Here is a 17,935-nt window from a genome sequence, read left to right on the forward strand (position 1 = left end):
GAGCTTCCGTGGAGCCCGTGACGTCCCTGTGGGCTTGTTCACCGTGGAGGTATTCGAGCCGTCGGCCGGTGGGAGGAGGCAGAGAGTCCGCAGCTGCCGCACCGCACAGCCGCAGCAGGAAGCAGCCGAGCACACGCCGAAACCAACCCATGGTAAGTCATCTTTTTTTTTAATGTTTTTTATTATTATTATACATGAATACATCCGGGTCTTGCGGTGACTCTCGGTCTCCCTGCTGCTGGTTTCATCTGCTGTGGGCAGAGATGCCGTCACCGGGTGAAGCAAATTTACCAGGCTCTTAATTTGAAAGGGAATTGTGATTTTTTAATTTTTTTTATTTAACGGGACGTTATTTTTTTGTTAGAAAGAGGGTCTTGTTAGAGAGGATTTTTGTAGCCGCTTCTAAAAGAAAGAACAGTCAGCGTGGATCAGCTGCGGCAGCCTGACAGGAGCCGCTAGCACCGGAAGTGACCGCAGGACGCCAAAATAAAAAACGTTGCTTCGCCAGCTTGTATCGCTAGCATACACTGTTTTACAACCATTTTCAACTCTCAAATGTATGTGGAGTAATATGTTGAGTTGGAATTGTTTGTTAAAATACCAGTCCACTGGAGGGTTTTCTATTATTTCAAAAGGAAGACCGTGTAACCGGAAGTGGGTTTCGTTCAACTGTTGGCTTGACAGTAGAGGTTATGTGTGAAGTGTAAAGATATTTATATCGTGAACTAGTTGTGAGATTCAATTTGGAGACTGGAGTTTTATTTTCTTTACAATGTTGTGGGAAGTATTTCTGTGGTTTAATCAATATGTAATCATTGAATACACAATCGTTAGGAAGGTCTTTATTTGAAAGATTTATTTTTTATTTTCATTTTCAAGCTGAATAAACTAAAATACTTGTTAGATTCAAGCATATCCGGTTGTATTTGTGTAAAGACCATATATCAAGGTGTGTTTAATTCTTCTTTAACATAAATTGGCCAGATAAAATGACATTTTAAAGTAATAAAACATGTAAAAGTCTTTAATATAACTAGGATATATCACAGAAACATCAATTATTTTGTTGCAAATACTCAACAGGGTCCTGTCAGGAACCCATTAAACTCCAGAAAAAGTCATGCATGTCTCACTTAAGACTTTGATTTATTTTAATGTATCCCCCTTTCCTCGCCTGATTTAAACCCTATTGAAAACACTGGGCTCTTATTAAGCGGAAGATTTATAGTAAATACACTTCTGTGAACAGTGTCTGGAAAGGCTGTGTTTAATTTAATTCTGGAGAAACAAACCCCGGAAAGCGTTCATTTGTACTTTTTCAGTCCATTATTCTTACTTTAATAGGTGAAAATAATCAAGTGAGAAAATCTTTTCCCCCAATGCTTATAGTTGCCTCATGATTTTTCATGTCTAGATCATTCTCACTTTTACTTTCTTAGATGTTTTGTAGCTTTTCTAGATTGACTAAGAGCACAATTACAGAATTAATCAGTAGAAATTAAACTTGGCTAATAATAGTGCACACACTTCTGGTGGTAATTATCTACGTTGGTTCAATTAACTCACATTAAAATCAAATTTATAATTCAAATATGTGAACCTTTCACATGCTCTGTGGCCACAAACTGGATGATAATGGTGCATCAAAAAGTTCTGTGACGCTTCGACGTCGTACGATTAATAACCCGACAAAAGCGCCTTTTGTGTCTCCGTTCTTCTTTAACGTTACCGAACATAAACCGCCGGCACGTTTCCACATTCAAGACGCGAGTAATTAACCCCCGCGGAGACGCCGTGATGTGAAATGTCATCATCTCTTTTAATAAGGGAAGGAAAATGAGACGTGTCCTGCGCTAATTTCCAAATCGGGATCCTTCAAAGAGCTCTAATTATTATCAGAGGATGACCTATAATTCATTTGTGGGGTAATGGCATGCGTGGGTGTTCCTATAATGTTACAGCAGGGGATGAACTAAATTGCTTTAAACACAAATTGTATATATATATATATATGTATGACACAATGAAATGTATTAGCGATCCAGGTTTAATTGGGGACAGTCCGAGCGGAGGATCAACGTTTGTTCACTTATATCTTCTTTGTTCATTGTTCAGAGTGGTTCGGCCGGTCTTCATACTGATGGTTCGTATCACAGATCTGAAGATATCATTCTATTAAATACTTTCGGCTCCATTTCATTCCATATATTGAGCTTTATCTGACTTCCTCGCTCATTTCCTTTTCCCCGTTCAGCTAACGGACGGAAAGCTTAAGCTTCATATACATTCCTAAGTAATATCTTTATCAGGTTGTAAGAAAATGTTTGTACGCGATATTTATTTTTCACGATACGGTATCTATTCACCAGCACAGTAACTTTTATTTATTTTCAATTAACATGTTCATTTTTGCGTTGCAATTCAACTTCCGGCCTCAGTCATTACGACTTTTGCGCCAGAGTTATTACTCTCTTGCGAGATGACGACTGAGGACGAGAGGATACAGTAAAGCTGATATTTTTTGACATATTGTGGTTTCAAAACGAATTAAAAAAGTAACGACTTTGTCCAGAGTCACGTGGTCTGTAAGGTCTGCAACACCAGAGTCAAGTACTCGGGTACTACTATAACATTTTCCGCCTCTAGATGGCAGCAGTCATTATGTCTTTAGCACCAAAGTAACAATGAAATACTGCGAGATCCAGATGATGACTGAGGACGAGAGGATACGGTAAAACTGATGTTTGGACATATTTTGGTTAAAAAAACAAAAAAAATCAAAGTTATGACTTGTTAAGAGTCATGTGATCTGTAAATTCCAGCAGAGTCAAGTACTCGGGTACTACTATAGAATTTACCATCACATGATACCAATGTAGCATTATAAGCTAATGTGCAACAAGTTGATCCTAATGGACGTAACTATTCAATGAACCACCAACTACCTCGACCAGACATCGTGAACACATCTTTACCCAATTAAATTATTTTAAAAGACACTAAGATAAATCATCGGTTTTACAGTATTTGAAATATATCGTTAGTCGTCAGATTCTTGCCAGTACTCGTCAGGAAGTGACTTTGATTTATTTGGAGGTTTTTAAAAAAAACAACCGCCAGAGGCAACAAGTGTGTGTGTTTGTGATAGTTGTCCTTTTGATGTCTTCACGACTGTTGCGCCAACAATCTGGATCAGTTTGACTCCTGGGGTGAGTTGAAGCGACTTGATCAGACGGAGTCACGCAGGTGTAATGTGGTGAAGAAGAACCATGTTAGTTAGTTTGGTTTGTAACCGCCTCTCGATGAATTGCACCTTCACTTCCACTCTCTGGTTTTATTGGGTTTACAATGTGTGTGATAATGAAATGTTTATAGATTTCTACTTTGTTTTGAAGACGGTTCTGTAAATATACATTTAGTTTGGCCCGCAACAAACACACACTAATTTAGAGTTCTCAATAACTATGTTTTTAACCATGGGAGGAAACCAGAGTGGTAAACCCGTGCGAACTGGATAGTGTGTCTTCCAAATAAAAGCAAGTTAGAGCTTCAGTTCGAGTCACTGAAGCTGCCCTGCCCAGAAGCATCTTCCTAGCAGGCCAAGAATAACACGCACATCATTCATGCGTCAGCGTCTCCGAGAGTTAACTGCTCATGTCATTGTCGGTGTGGTTCGTCCAGTCCGACCAGTGGCTTGCGACACACTCCCGACGCATGCAACTGTGGGAAAGACTCGTTGGTTGGCTTTTTCTAAAAGGCTCTGTGAAACAAGACATCAATTATACCGAGAAAAACAAACAAAAAAAAACACTTCCTGTCACGTTCCCTGCGACTCTCGTCTTATCTCACGGCCACATCTCGCCACATATCTGCTCCGTGTGTTCGACCAGATAGAATAAATCGTGATTATGTTTGGTCTTGGTTTATAGTTTTTGGTTTTGGACCCTGAAATCGACTCTTGCAAGACCTAAACTTAATGACAAATATGGGATTTTTAACCGATATGTTGGTGACAGAAATTCGAAAAATGTCATGTCTAGGGATGTGAGAAAATATCCATAAATATGTCACTTTTTTTTCACTACACGGTATCAATATTCCACATTACTGTATCAAAATTGTATTAATTAAAAGTAAAATAATATATATATATATTTTTTTAAATTGACAATGTACAAAAAGCTATTCCTACCGTTCATTTTTTAGCTGCAATTCAACTTCCAATCATTAAGTCCTCCGCAGCTAAAGCAACGGTTATACTGTATACACGGATATCCCAGCGATGTGCTGAGGACGAGAGGATACAGTTGACTCCGGAAGCTTTTAAAGCTGATGTTTGGACATATTTTGGTTTCAAAACAAATGAAATCAGTTACGACTTCGTCAAGAGTCATGTGGTCTGTAAATTCTGCAACACCAGAGTCAAGTACTCGACAATACTACAAATATATCCTCGTTACTACAGTATCACAATATATCGTATCGTTGCCTCTGTATTGTGATACATATCAGATTCTTGCCAATACACACCCCTAGTCATGTCGGCATTCATGAGTGACGAGTAGATGAGGTATACAGTGTCTTCATTTTTGAAAGACCACTAGATGTCACTCTCTGCTTCATAATATTTGGCTCCGATCCAGCGATTCAATTCACTGTCGGTCACCTTGTCAACGACGTCTATCAATAGATCGTGTGGTATTTCAGTTGTTAATGAGGGAGGTGTGATCTTGGCCGTGTGACATTGAAGCCTCCTCGGCACGTGTGCGCTCCATGTATCCAGTCTTTTGATGAGTGACGCAAATTAAAACATGGAAACCTGTGCCAATTGTATTTTAAGACATTACGTATAGAAAAAAAACAAACACACGTGACCGGTAAAATACAAAAACACAGTCGTCAGGAACAAATAAATGTTACAATTCAAAAGAGCAGACAAATATAAATCAATGTTTTCATGTCCGATTTGAGATTAACAGATAAAGCATGTATTTTTTATTTAATAAGAGATTTCCAAAGTTTATATAGAAAACATTACTGGAGGTTAAATCTAACATCAAAATAAAAGCAGCTAGCGGTGTTGTTGACTAGCTAAGCTAGATGCTATAGCCAGCCTGTTGTAATGTTGAAGTGTGTATTCTTTATGTTATTAATACTAAAACAATAGTTATAGAAGAACCAGTGAAGACAGAGGTGAGGTTCAGCTCATTTTATGGGAACTTACTTGAGACCTTGGCTCCTGAGAGCATTTACAAACGCATGGGTGGTTTATCTTACTGTTTCAAGGATATTAATATATATATTTTGTCAAATATAAGAAATAAAACTGTTCAAAGCAGATATTTTAATATCGTTTTAATAGTGGGATTCCGACGGACTGGAATAACGTGTGCAGTATTTAGGAATTACCATCGATACTTGGATTCACTTTGTGGTGTTTTCGTTGGACCGAAGCCACAAAAGATTCCGTGACTCTGACTCCGTACGTGCCTTATCTGGGATCTGTTCGTGATGAAGACGACGCGCTAATTCACAACAAAGATATTTTCCACCTCATCACTCATGTTTTTACAATTCAAACAAAAGCCTCTCCATCGTCGGAGTATCGTTGTGCGCTTCCACATGTGTGTTGCAACACATAGTTGTGTCACGTGTCCGAAGAGGCTCCGGACGTCGGCTTGTAAAGAATGGTATGTTGTAAGGTGTCTCTGTGAGAAGAGAACAAAAGTCTTCCTCTCAAAAGGTACAGTTGCTCACCTGCACGTTGTTTACCCCTTGAGCAAGTCTTGCGTTTACACGAACAAAATGTTTACACAAACATGTGCGTTGAACCTGAACACACCGATCTTAACGCGACATTTAACCCATCTTTGGATGCTTGCATGTTTATGATCACAAGTGGGGTTGAGGTTTCCTTCAATCGATACAAATATAATAATTCCCTGCGTAGTTAGTGATAGATGGATGGATATATTTTTATATACAATATAGAATATTAATATGTATTAATTCTAAGTACTTATCAGCTAAAGAAAAACTCCAAAGTTGCATGAAATAAAGAAACAAAGGCCAGGAGTAGTTAACTATTGGTTAAAATGTAACATTTTCAGATTGCTTGTAGTCTTATAAAGTTTAAAAATAAATTAAAAATATTGACCTAATATTAAGTAAGTAAGTTAGACCAGGATCACAAAGCGCTTAAACAATTATAACAATACCCGATAAAATATATGCTTAGAACGTCAAGACGCATAAGACAAACATAGGAGTCTCAGAAAATCAAAGGAAAAGCATGAAGAGTTTTAATGATAGGAGAAATGTGAGTTCTTCTACTAGAGCGGGTCAGAATTCTTGCTGCAGAGATTTGTATCAACTGCAGGCGAGACAGATCCTTCTTGTTAAGACATGAAAACAAACTGTTACAATAGTCTAAACAAGAAGACACAAAAGATTTCATTCTTCTTGGAAAAACGTGGCAACATCACTGGCTTATAAAAACCTTTTTCTAAACATTCTAGAGCCATGAATCCAAATGAAGTTTTGAGTTGTTAAGTTGTTAAGTTAACGTGTTTTCAACGTTTATATATAAAAAAAAAACAGGTTTAAACAAGAAAAATGTTTTAGGTGAATCACTTTTAAGTGGTTCACTATTTCCTAATGATGTGATTCAACGTGGAATGTGGGTTGGTTTTAACTTGCATCACTTTTGAAATTAGCTCCTTATCTGAATTTGATTATTATCTTCTTCACTGGAACTTTTACTGCTTCCTTTTTTTGGTACGTTTTTCAAGTTTATCTTGTCGGGTAATAATCTTAAGATATTGAATTTTGATTATCACTTGAATCCATATTGTTTTTTTTGTAAATTTCCTTACCTTTGAATCACTTTCATGGGGGGTAAAAAAAGGGTTGATTTCCCAGTGATGTCATGGACGTCCAACTGTGCGACTGTTGCTGTACCGCGTCACCTTTAATCTCCACTCGGCGCGGAGGCGGCGGATGATCCTCTCTGATCGCTCGACGCTGGATCTCTGCCGTCATTAATTATAAACCTGTCTGGCAGCAGCCGTTCATTAAGCGCGGCGTGTTCTTCGGATGTTTCGTTGAAACCGACACCCGATTGGTCGCGGGTTTAGTTTCCATGAAAACAAGCCGCGCGGCGTTGCCAAAAGCAAGAGTGATTTAAACGTATCAAATCTAATCGCACGTCATCAAGGTTTTGACGTGGGAACTCCCGACAAAGTGTCAATTACCTCCTCGGGCGGCCATGTTTGCGTGGAAGGTGTCATTTTAAAATCGTTACACATGTTCAGGAACGAAAGAGAAGTCATGATACTTCTACTCTACGCAAAAAGAATGTTGGGAATATTCTTCGTCAGTTTGTTGTTGACGTTACACTTTAATCCTCAGAGGCCTGTGTGTCAAAGTTAAATCTGGCTAATTCATGTTGACTCTGGATTCCATTTTTAATTTATGCTCTTATTTTGGTGCTGAAAGGTAATTTTATAAACCAAACTTGCTTTTTTAAAGGTACGCTTTTAAAAAGACCATAAATTAGTATCGGTTATAGACATTTCGTCAAGATATTAACGCTGTTTGGCCCTTCGAGATTGACCCCGTAGATCAAAAGCTGCCAACAGGAACCAGCAGTAAAACGAATATAGCGTTTATTTTTCCTTAAGGGCTGATGAAGTTTCAAAATGAGTTACACAACCTATCGTTTTTTTTGATTAGAACGCATGAGTCACGCTGCCGAGTCATTTTGTGCGGCCCAAAGGATGTGTTGCGTAATCTTGATTGACTTCTAAAGATACTAGTGTCTAAGAAAAGATGTAGACAGAAATTATTGATGTCAATAATTGAACAAAAACATCCATTATGAGTCAAACAGATGTTGAAAAAAAGGGAATTGAATTGGTGAGGAAGGATAAAACAGAGATAAATAATATATATATTGAGTCAACAACAATAAAGAGACAATAATTAGACTCACACCTCCTGTTACAGTTTTGTAAATATGTTACATTATTGATTCTGAAACACTTGGATAAGAAGATCGTTTTCCTTATTCTGTGTTTGAATTTTTCCAACATTTACAAGACGTCCCATCATCCTCTAGTCACACAACTGTCCCTCACCTGGCCTTAACTTTCACTATGTCATCAGCAAACATCATCGTCCTTGGACACTCATTCCTAACTTTTTATTGATATGATGTTGTCAACAATTGATCGTAGTAAAAGTCACATCCAATTGAGTTGCTACATAAATGTCAAATCAATAACCTCAGGTAGCGGCGATGAAACGTCTCTTTGGTGAACCCTGGATGACTCGGTGACAGAAGGTACTACAAACCGTTAAATGTCAACCCCGAGTATTGCTTTTCTGAGACATTATAAATGCAGCGTAAATATGTGAAGGCGACATGTAAAGTGTGGTTCGTCGATTAGTCTTATCAGCGAGGAAACACATGTTCGCCTCACAGTACGTTGATTAAAGGCACGAAAGATCGTTTCGGATGATCTTCTCGGTACTTTCAAGCTAAAGGCCGGGCACATTTGTATAGCAGGGAACTTCAAATAAACACCACATCTTTTGATGACCGTGGACGAGAGGATACGGTCGACTCCAGCAGATTTTAATATTGATGTTTGGACATAGTTTAGTTTCGGAAAAAAAATAAAAGCAGTAACGACTTCATCAAGAGTCATGTGTAGATTCTGCAACACCAGAGTCAAGTACTCGACAATACTACATCCTTGTCACTATATTATCATGGTAATATACGGGGGGCCCCTGTACAGTGATACGTATCGTATTGACGGTTGACTTCCGCCGGTGCTGGATTCCTGGTTTGGGTCTTGATCCAGGCGCAAAATGACACCCAGCGTGTCGCGGCCGTGTCACTCAGAGACGGCTGCTGTAATTACAGAACCCTGCTGTCATCGGACAGAATGTTGACAACATCGTGCGAACGCACACATCAACACGAGCGCACACTCTTAATCTCCCGGGGGCCAGACATCTTGATTGCGAGAGCCTCAACCTTTCCCTTGCATAGATCTGAGAAGTTGTGAGTCGGGCTCCAGGTAGAAAGACGGCTTGAAACCGTAGGCCGGTATTTAATGTAATTAATTGTAATTACATTCGTCTTTTAGCTGCCTCAGGAAGAAAGGAGTGGTGGATAAAAAGTGGTGGTTTTACTGAGGTGATGCAATCTTGGATTAGTACCTATTGAGAAGTACAATGTTGTTATGTTGGTTTTTATAAAGGAAGGAATGTTTTTTAAGATCGCCTGATAACAATTTGCCTCATTAGGATTCCAAAAATGAAGAAATGAAAGACATTGAAATATAATCTTTAATATAAGGTATCAATATTTAATAGTACTATTATTACTATACTGTATATATTAAAAACAAATGTTTTGTTTGTTTTCACAGTTTGGCTTTCAAATTATGCTTTATTTTTATCATGGTTCATTTATGTTTTTTATTTTATATATTTATTTTATTTAACGTGTGTATAAAATAAAATAATTGACATTTATAATTATCATGCAAATATGTATGAAGTTCTTTCATTTTTTTTGTGTTGCAATTTAATTTCCAGATGCCAGCTAAATGAACACTGAAATCCTGCGAGATCTAAGCGATGACTGAGGACAAGAGGATACTCTCAAACTCCTCCAGCTTTTAAAAGAAATGTTTGGACATAGTTAAGTTTAGAAAAAAAATCAAAGCAGTTACAACTTCGTCAAGAGAGTAAATTCTGCAACAACAGAGTCAAGTACTCGACAGTACTACAAATGTATCCGGGCCCCTGTACTGTGATACTTATTGTACTGCAATATTCTAGCCAATACACACTTCTATTAGATAGATCAAACCTTATTGATCCCTTGGGAAAAAAATCCTTTAGGAAATGATTATAAATCAATGAATCTTTTCTCGATTCAATCAACCCTTTTTTTCAATTCTATCCTTCCTGACCGTCACCCAGTCTCTGTCCCAGTGTGTTCGCTCGATTGTTGTGTGAAGTGACTTTGACAGTGCGTCGGTCGCCCTCGTACAAACTCTCACTGTCTTCAATTTTGGCAGCACCCGTCTGGTACGAATGTCTGCAGCTGTAGGGCTCAGTCGTACCCCCTCCCCGACGTCTGAAACCACCCGCCTCTGATAAACCCGATTGACCTCCTGTGGAGATAAACTTTGTGAAAAGAACGCTCAGATCCTTCACTTAAGGCGTGAACAGTCAGGAAATGTCAGCGTGAGCACAGACGCCTCAAAGTCATCTTGAGATCAAACTTTCAAATGACCCTGAATAACTTGACGGTTTTCTATATTTACCACGGCTCACTTTTCAGGGGATGTTTTTAATGATGTTTTTCATTAACTCGGTGGATTACGAAGTGTTGTTATTATTATACGCTGGCTGTTACATTTTTCTATTCTGCCACTAATTGCTGTTTTAGAACTTTTGTATCTATTTTCCTACAGTTTGAAGCTGCAGAAATATTTTCAAGCTTTCAAAGTGTCAAGTTGTCCTCTTTTCAAGATGCATTTTAATTATCCGGCTTTTATTTGGCATTGTTTTGAGAGTGGAAAAGAAAATTAAATTCATTCACAAATTTTCACCCCTGACCTTTTATTGTAGAGTTTGTTTTTTAGCGGCTTTGTTAGGACTGAGCATCCTGGGTTATATTCTCTCACGTTCTTTCTCTTTCTTTTTTTTAACAACCCCATGCTAACAACGTTTTAGTCCATGAAACATGTCTGCTTTTATACTTAATGTATAATGGTATACTGTAGTGATTTACAGTTGTTATTCGTTGGCTGGGCGGCAAAGCATCATGGGTTCAAGTGTCGAAGGCATGTTACTTACTTATATTTATTGTCGAAACACTTTTGCCATATGAAGCCTGTGTCAGTGTTGATTTCACCTCTAAAGGGTGTCACATTTGGTGATTAAATTTGCGGTGCAGGAATATTCAATTGAAATCCGAGCCCACTTTGTGCGTCCTGGCGTGTATCATTCCGACGCCCGAGTGAATCTGATTAGAAAAGGAAGGAGACCGTCTTCGCAACCTTAGAAGAAGGAACACTCGGTCGATCCGGGGCGAGGGCGCTGAACCCTGTTCCACTTCCATGACCATTTCCATTGTGGGCTGATAATTCTCAGTGACTCTCAGCCCCGTGGGCGTATCCTCTCGTCCACGGGGGGTCGGCGTTGACCTCGGAAGCGACGCCTCCACCGGTGCCTTGTGAGTGACCCTGGCTTTTGTTCGAAGGTGCAGGCGCGAGGGTGAAATCTGCTGAAAATATCTTCTATTTCTGAGGAGATCAAAATCAAATGACTTCGTGAAAGTTCTGCTGAACTTTGGACTCGCACAGTTCATCGGTTTGCTGTTTCATCTGAGAGCAATAATGTTTATTGGTCAGTAAAAAAAACCTACAAACCAGTCGGTTAAGGCTTTTGGATACATTTGATCATTTTAGACTAAAAGTTGTGCAGAGATGGAACAATATCAAATGATAAAGATCTACTTCTTATTGGACGGTTAATATTAATAATATTTCATAACTTGCTTCTTTCGAAAACTTTGAAATATTTAATATTTTAATCTGATTTATGAAAGGGTTACTGTGGACTTATTTCAATTCATCATTTTTAAATAGCATTTATTTGTATATGTTATATTACGTTTCATTTTGCAAGAAAGCATAGAATCCATTGGGATGTCTTCATATTAATTTGCTTTTTTTTTTTAAACCTTAAATCAGGATAGAAATTGAATAAAAACATACATTTATCCACATTGATGTTGCTGCTACCAAGAATTGTTGACATTATCCAATAGTAACATTAACACACTTTCTGTTTTTAAAACTCACCTAAAAGATTTAATGTAAAATATATACTATTTTGTGACTTGCTTTCTCTTAATGTTTACTATCAATACTGTTTGGCAATGTTGCTTTTTACTATGTCTAAACGTTTCACTTGATTTATTTGAAATGAGCCTTAGAATAAAATGTGATATTATTATCATAATAATATACAATAAGTTTCCATCAACATGTACAAAAGCTGTATTATTGTCTATATAAAACTATAAGATAATGTCCTTGAAATTTAAAACTATAACTGGTGACCTATGATGATTTCAGTGTTTAAAATAATATAGGAAACCAGGATTGATAATATTGCACTCGGGCTCCTACTTCCTGTTACAAACAGTTTGGTAAATGGACAAGTTTTTCTGTATGATTGAGTTTGACTTTTTATTCTGGCAAGAATCGCTATAGTTTTCAAACTTTCAAAGCGAAGCCACTTTTCTCACGGTGTCCCATCGCGGCTCTACAGGTGGTCGGTGCTCTACTTGCTCTTCCACCCGCATTAGCAAAGACCCACGGCTGTTATTCTATGATTTTATTATTGAGTTTGCGATGTTTAATCAGGTGAAACAATCGTCTTGATTTATCCGTTCAAACATCCGACGGCTCTTAAATCAACGTCTGATAACTTTGAAGAAGGTCTCACGAACCCATTAACCCCCGACGCGCCGTCCCAAGTGCAAACAAGACGGACGACACATTTCAATCATCAGGAGGTGACGAGCGGCGTCGGAGAGAGAGTCTCGTCTCATCTGAAAGATGTATTGACGCATTGTTGCCATGGTTACCACCGAAAGAGCAGCCACGTTTTAGAAGGATAGCTGTGAGCTTTTTAGCCCACACATACATCCTCCCGCTTTGATCAGACTCTTATCTCGTCACCGCTTTACTTGCTGGAAGATGTGAAGTCACATGACTGACGTCGTCATTCTTCACGAGCATCAGTGGTTTTGATAGAGCGACTAGTTAATTTCAAGTAAAAAACAAAACTGTCTTATTGCGTTTTTATTTGTGTATTCAAAGATTCATTGGTTTTGTTGTTGTTGAGCGAGAAGTTGCTCTTCTTAGTGTAACTGGAAAAGCATTTAGAGAGCGCAGACATCTGCCAAGCAGCCCATTACCACACATAATAGGAATCTCACCCCTGATTATCGGCCGACTTGTATTTCAAATGTTCTTGAAAGAGCTTGTAGAAGAATCTCCAATAAAACTTTGCCTCCCAGGCGAAGATAGAATCCGGGATTTAAAGTAGCCATTAGCTAAACTAGCTCTGGAGGCTGTTTTGACTTGTTTTAAACCGAAAGAACCTGCTTGAGTTTGTCTAAAATAAGAAAACTTTACCATTAATACAGGGTGACCTAAAATACTCACTCAGGAATCATTTCTGTTGAACCGAATATGTCCTAAAAATGATACAAATTTCTTTAATTATTTGTATTTGAACCACGTAATTACTTATGTTCAAAGCCAGTACATAAAACTTAACCGACTCTTAATAACTACACGTCAAATCTAAAAAAAATGAAGCAAAGGTACCGATTTAAAGTTTTACTACTGATGTTTCAAACAATAATATAATTGTGGATTCTTAGTGAACTTTATTGAAGGTTTGTTCAGAAAAGTCAAGAGAATATGTTTGCAGACAAAGTAAACGTCATTTTAAATGGGTAAAGATTTTTAAGATTTTAATCTTAAATTGACATTGATCAAACACGGCAGATCAAGATAACCTTCAGGTATCGTTGCAACAATGAGACGAAGCTCTCGGGCTTCTTCGGTAAATGCGAGTCTTTGTGTGTCGACGCAGGTGTGTGTGTCTAATTTGTCGTTACCTGTGTTACCTTCACACACGCTGCTGTGTAAACATAGTTGCTCATGTTGGTTTTAAATCTCGAGTAAATCTCATCCTACCAAGAAACTCTGAGTCAATAAGATAAGCAGAGCAAACAGAAACTCTCTCACACAGACACACACACACACACACACACACACACACACACACACACACACACACACACACACACACACACACACACACACACACACACACACACACACACACACACACACACACACACACACACACACACACACACACACACACACACACACAATGCACACTTGACCCCGAACATCAGTCCATCTCTTTGAATATTCATATGATGCAGACAAGTCTGGTTTTCTTTTGTTTTCTGGTCATGTGATGATGTCATGAACACATTTATTAGTTTAAAAAATTGTGTGGAAGTTAAACCTAAAAACTAGAATTATAAACAATAACAAAAAAGTTAGTTTTCATTTAAAAAAAAGTCAAGATTTTTAGTTTTCTTGCTTGTTCAAAACGAAGCCGGTCGCATGAACATCAGGTTATAAGCAATACGTTTGAAACTAATCAAGAAAATCCAGTAACAACTGTTTGAGTTTTTGAAGTTTTTATTGTTGGATAAATATAAGATTGAAAATAAATAAACATCCCAAAAGTTGTGTATATTATATTATAATATTATTAGAATAGACAAAAAATAGTTTTCATTTATTCGACTTTTTTTTCTCTCAACACTCGATTAATATTGACTCTTCACCTTTTTTATTATTAATTGTTTTTAGTTATTATTAGTTGTTATTTCTTTTTAGTATTTGTCATTGTTTGTTTTTCCTCTTTTAAATGGAAAAATATCAAATTATTATTAAATTTGTATCATGATAATGTATGTCAAAAATATATTAAATAAATTAAATAACTAAGTAAGTAAGTAAGTAATATTTATTTATATAGCGCTTTTCGAGACCAGGGTCACAAAGCGCTTAGACAATCAAAACAATACTCAAAAAAGTACATACTTTAAAGATCAAGATAATACTGAGAACAACACAGGAGTTCGAGAAATTCAAGGAAAAGCCTGAACAAATAGAAACGTCTTAAGCCAACATACCCCATAATATAATATAATTAAACTTTATATGTGTACATGTATATAAAATATACACTTTGTATTTGACCTGTTGTGTATTTTTACAAGTTGAAATGTTTCAACCTCAGCTAGAAACTGAATCAGAGATGAGAAAGAGGGAGTTAAACTGGGGTCACATTGGAAAGTGGGCGACGGACGTGATGCATTCAAAGACTCAAAGACTCCGTCTGTAGCGTTGAGTCACAGTGTTGACGTGGTGGCATCAGACTGCACTGAAAAAACCCTTCGATTCAAACCTCTCTTCTCCCCGCAGGACCTGTGTGAAGGCCGGGAGAGCGCGAGGACCGAGGACGAGACCCGGGACACGAGGGCCAGACCCGCAGACCTCTGCAGCAACAGCAGCAGCAACAACAACAACATGGCCACCGTGGCGGAGTTCTACGCCGGCAAGAATGTGCTCATCACCGGAGCCACGGGTTTCATGGGGAAAGTGCTGGTGGAGAAGCTGCTGAGGTCGTGCCCCGACGTCAAGGCCATCTACATGCTGGTCCGACCCAAGGCCGGACAACCCATGAGGCAGAGGGTCAGCGACATGATGAAGTGCAAGGTGAGGACGACCTTCTTTGGTCCTAGTGTGGCATCATCACAGTAGAAGGTCTCATCCTTCAAAGACCTGCACACCATGATGGTTTTAAGAAATATGTCTATTCATCTTCATGTAAGTGTCAGATCACCTTTTAACATCTAAACTAAAGTACGGCCCGGGGGCCACATGCGGCTCTTCGACTGTACTTATGTGGCCCACATTAGGTCAAGGTAGCATGTAGCATGACGGCTAACTATTTAATTGATATTGTATTGTTGTTTTACTGTAAATATACTTTTCTTTACTTCTTTTTTTATTTGATTTTTGCTAATATTTCTTGACACTTAAAGTAATTTAAGTGAATATTAGGCTCATATCAAAAAAAGTTGTATTTAGATTTCCTATAGATAGATAGATAGATAGATAGATAGATAGATAGATAGATAGATAGATAGATTAGCACACACAAAAAAACAAAAAACGAATAAAATACTTAAATATGAATACAATACAAATACAATTATAAGTTTGAAAAACGTGTTATTTCACAAATTAACAGTATATACAAAAGTTTAAAAAAGTTATTTCCTGGTGAAGTTCATGTTAAATTAAAAAATAAATTATTTTATTATATTATTATTATTATTTTTAATTGTCTTTTTGGTTTTTGTTTGACGGCCCCTCACAGCAGTCGCAGTATATGATGTGGCCCCTGAAGAAAATGTAATTGCACACTGATATAAAATGTATATAAAAGAAAAAGAGGCTCCGTGTTCGAAGAAATGATGAAAACAAAGTAATTTTCAACTCGAAAATTCACTCATGGGATTCCAAATGCACATTTTGAATAAGCGTGACCTCTTAAAAGGTCATCATGTTTAAAAAGTCCAAACACGATAATTAGGGCTTCTTACAACTTTCTCAGCGTCCAAAGCACTTGTGTAACAGGACAAACCTAAACACAGAGCAGATTCACCTGCAGGTGCTTCGACCTGCTTCTCATTTTAATCATTCCTGGATGGATTCCTCGTTCAGGAATTCTGTTTCTGAGCACAAAAGTGATGAAGAAGCATGTTGGAAGCATGTTTTGGGGGCAAATGCTTTAGATCAAATGTGTCAAAAAATGAAGGCCCCGGGGCCAAAAACTTAGATTGATTGATCACAATCAGACTTTCAAAAGTAGAGTCTTTTCAGCCCATGAACCAGACTAGTAGATTATTTCTTGAGTGATTGACACGCCTGTTGTTGAGTTAATTCAATTTAATTTAAGAATATAATTGTAGTGACCGGTTGGTTTGACTTAGTGTATTGTTTTAAAACCATCCTTAAGCAATAATCGTTACAGGAACCAGCAATAAAATAAATAAAGATTGTACTTTTCTTTGCAGAAAAAAATGAGTAAATCAATACCAAGAGTTTGTTATTGTAAACACAAATAGGTCATTTTGCTTATTGGTGACATCTTGAGTTACTACCATATTATATTGTTTAGAATCACCCAGATGTGTTTAAAAAAAATACAATAAATGTAAAAAAAGATTCTACAGCCTATAATCAAAATAGACCCTGTTGACCTGTTTATAATAGTTGTATTAAAAAATGCTAATAAATCTCATGCTAACATTGAATCAGCAGAAAATAGTCTTAAAGAAAAACATATTTCAGACAGAAATCTCTTTTTATCTTAAATGCCTTATTATCTTTCTCTCATTTTTAAATATCAAGAGTGGCTTTAAGTACCTATTTATTTAATTCATAATCCTTTTGTTTTCTGATGTCATTATGGTCTGTATATTCCAGTCTAGGTGGTTTGGTAATGACAGGATTTGCAGTTGTTTAAAGTGTTTATTAATTTCTTCATTTAAACCGTTCTTCGAGCCTTAAGATGTGCTTTGCTGTTTTAAATCCAACGGTGACAAGCAAAAGCAGGAGATTATCTCATTTGAAAGTGCAGCGAAAATAAGCTTCTTAACTCACCTTTGATATTCCATTCATTTACACGGAAGATACTCTCGACAGTCAAGTACATCGGATACATGTTTCTAAGGCGTTTTTTTTCATCTCTACTCGAAGCATCAACTTGTTATCTCTTGTTTTTTTTAAGTCAGATTTAACAAGAAAAAGCTTCTTTTTTTTATCCACTCAGAGGGAAACAGAAAACTGGTTTCAACTTGTGACTTATGACGCAACCCAGCAACGGCAGGACAGAATGAAAACACAGATTAGTTACGGATCACTACGAAGCTTAACATTTTGGATTTTTACTTCTAATGCATCCTGAGTGACACTTGTGTATCGCCATTGTTCGCCATCAACACCTGAGTAAGACGCCGCTCAAAGTTGAGAGGTTGTTTTTTTTATTCACCTAAAACAACAGGAACACTTTATAATGTATGGAGTTTTTTTGTGAAGAGAAAGAGCGAAGATTGACGATATTTAAAGATATTTAAACTGCTAATAATTCAGCATTTTTCATTCAAGGTTCAATAGTCTTTATTAAATATATACAGTTTAAAAAAAAAGACTTTGGAATTAAGGTT

At 37.3% G+C, this 17,935-nt stretch overlaps 1 protein-coding gene across 1 annotated transcript in view; it reads left to right on the plus strand.

The window, feature by feature from the left end:
• Nucleotides 1-17,935, plus strand: part of LOC148083390 (fatty acyl-CoA reductase 1) — a 46,954-nt gene continuing 29,019 nt past the window's right edge. Inside the window, exons 1-2 of the mRNA XM_087786604.1 lie at nt 1-152; nt 15,123-15,416. Of these exons, the coding sequence (XP_087642730.1) occupies nt 150-152; nt 15,123-15,416 (297 nt within the window). The 5' untranslated portion in view covers nt 1-149. The remainder of the gene's footprint in view (nt 153-15,122; nt 15,417-17,935) is intronic.

The sequence above is a fragment of the Callionymus lyra genome, chromosome 3 (assembly GCF_982586985.1).
Source record: "Callionymus lyra chromosome 3, fCalLyr1.hap1.1, whole genome shotgun sequence".
NCBI classification, from domain to species: Eukaryota; Metazoa; Chordata; class Actinopteri; order Syngnathiformes; family Callionymidae; genus Callionymus; species Callionymus lyra.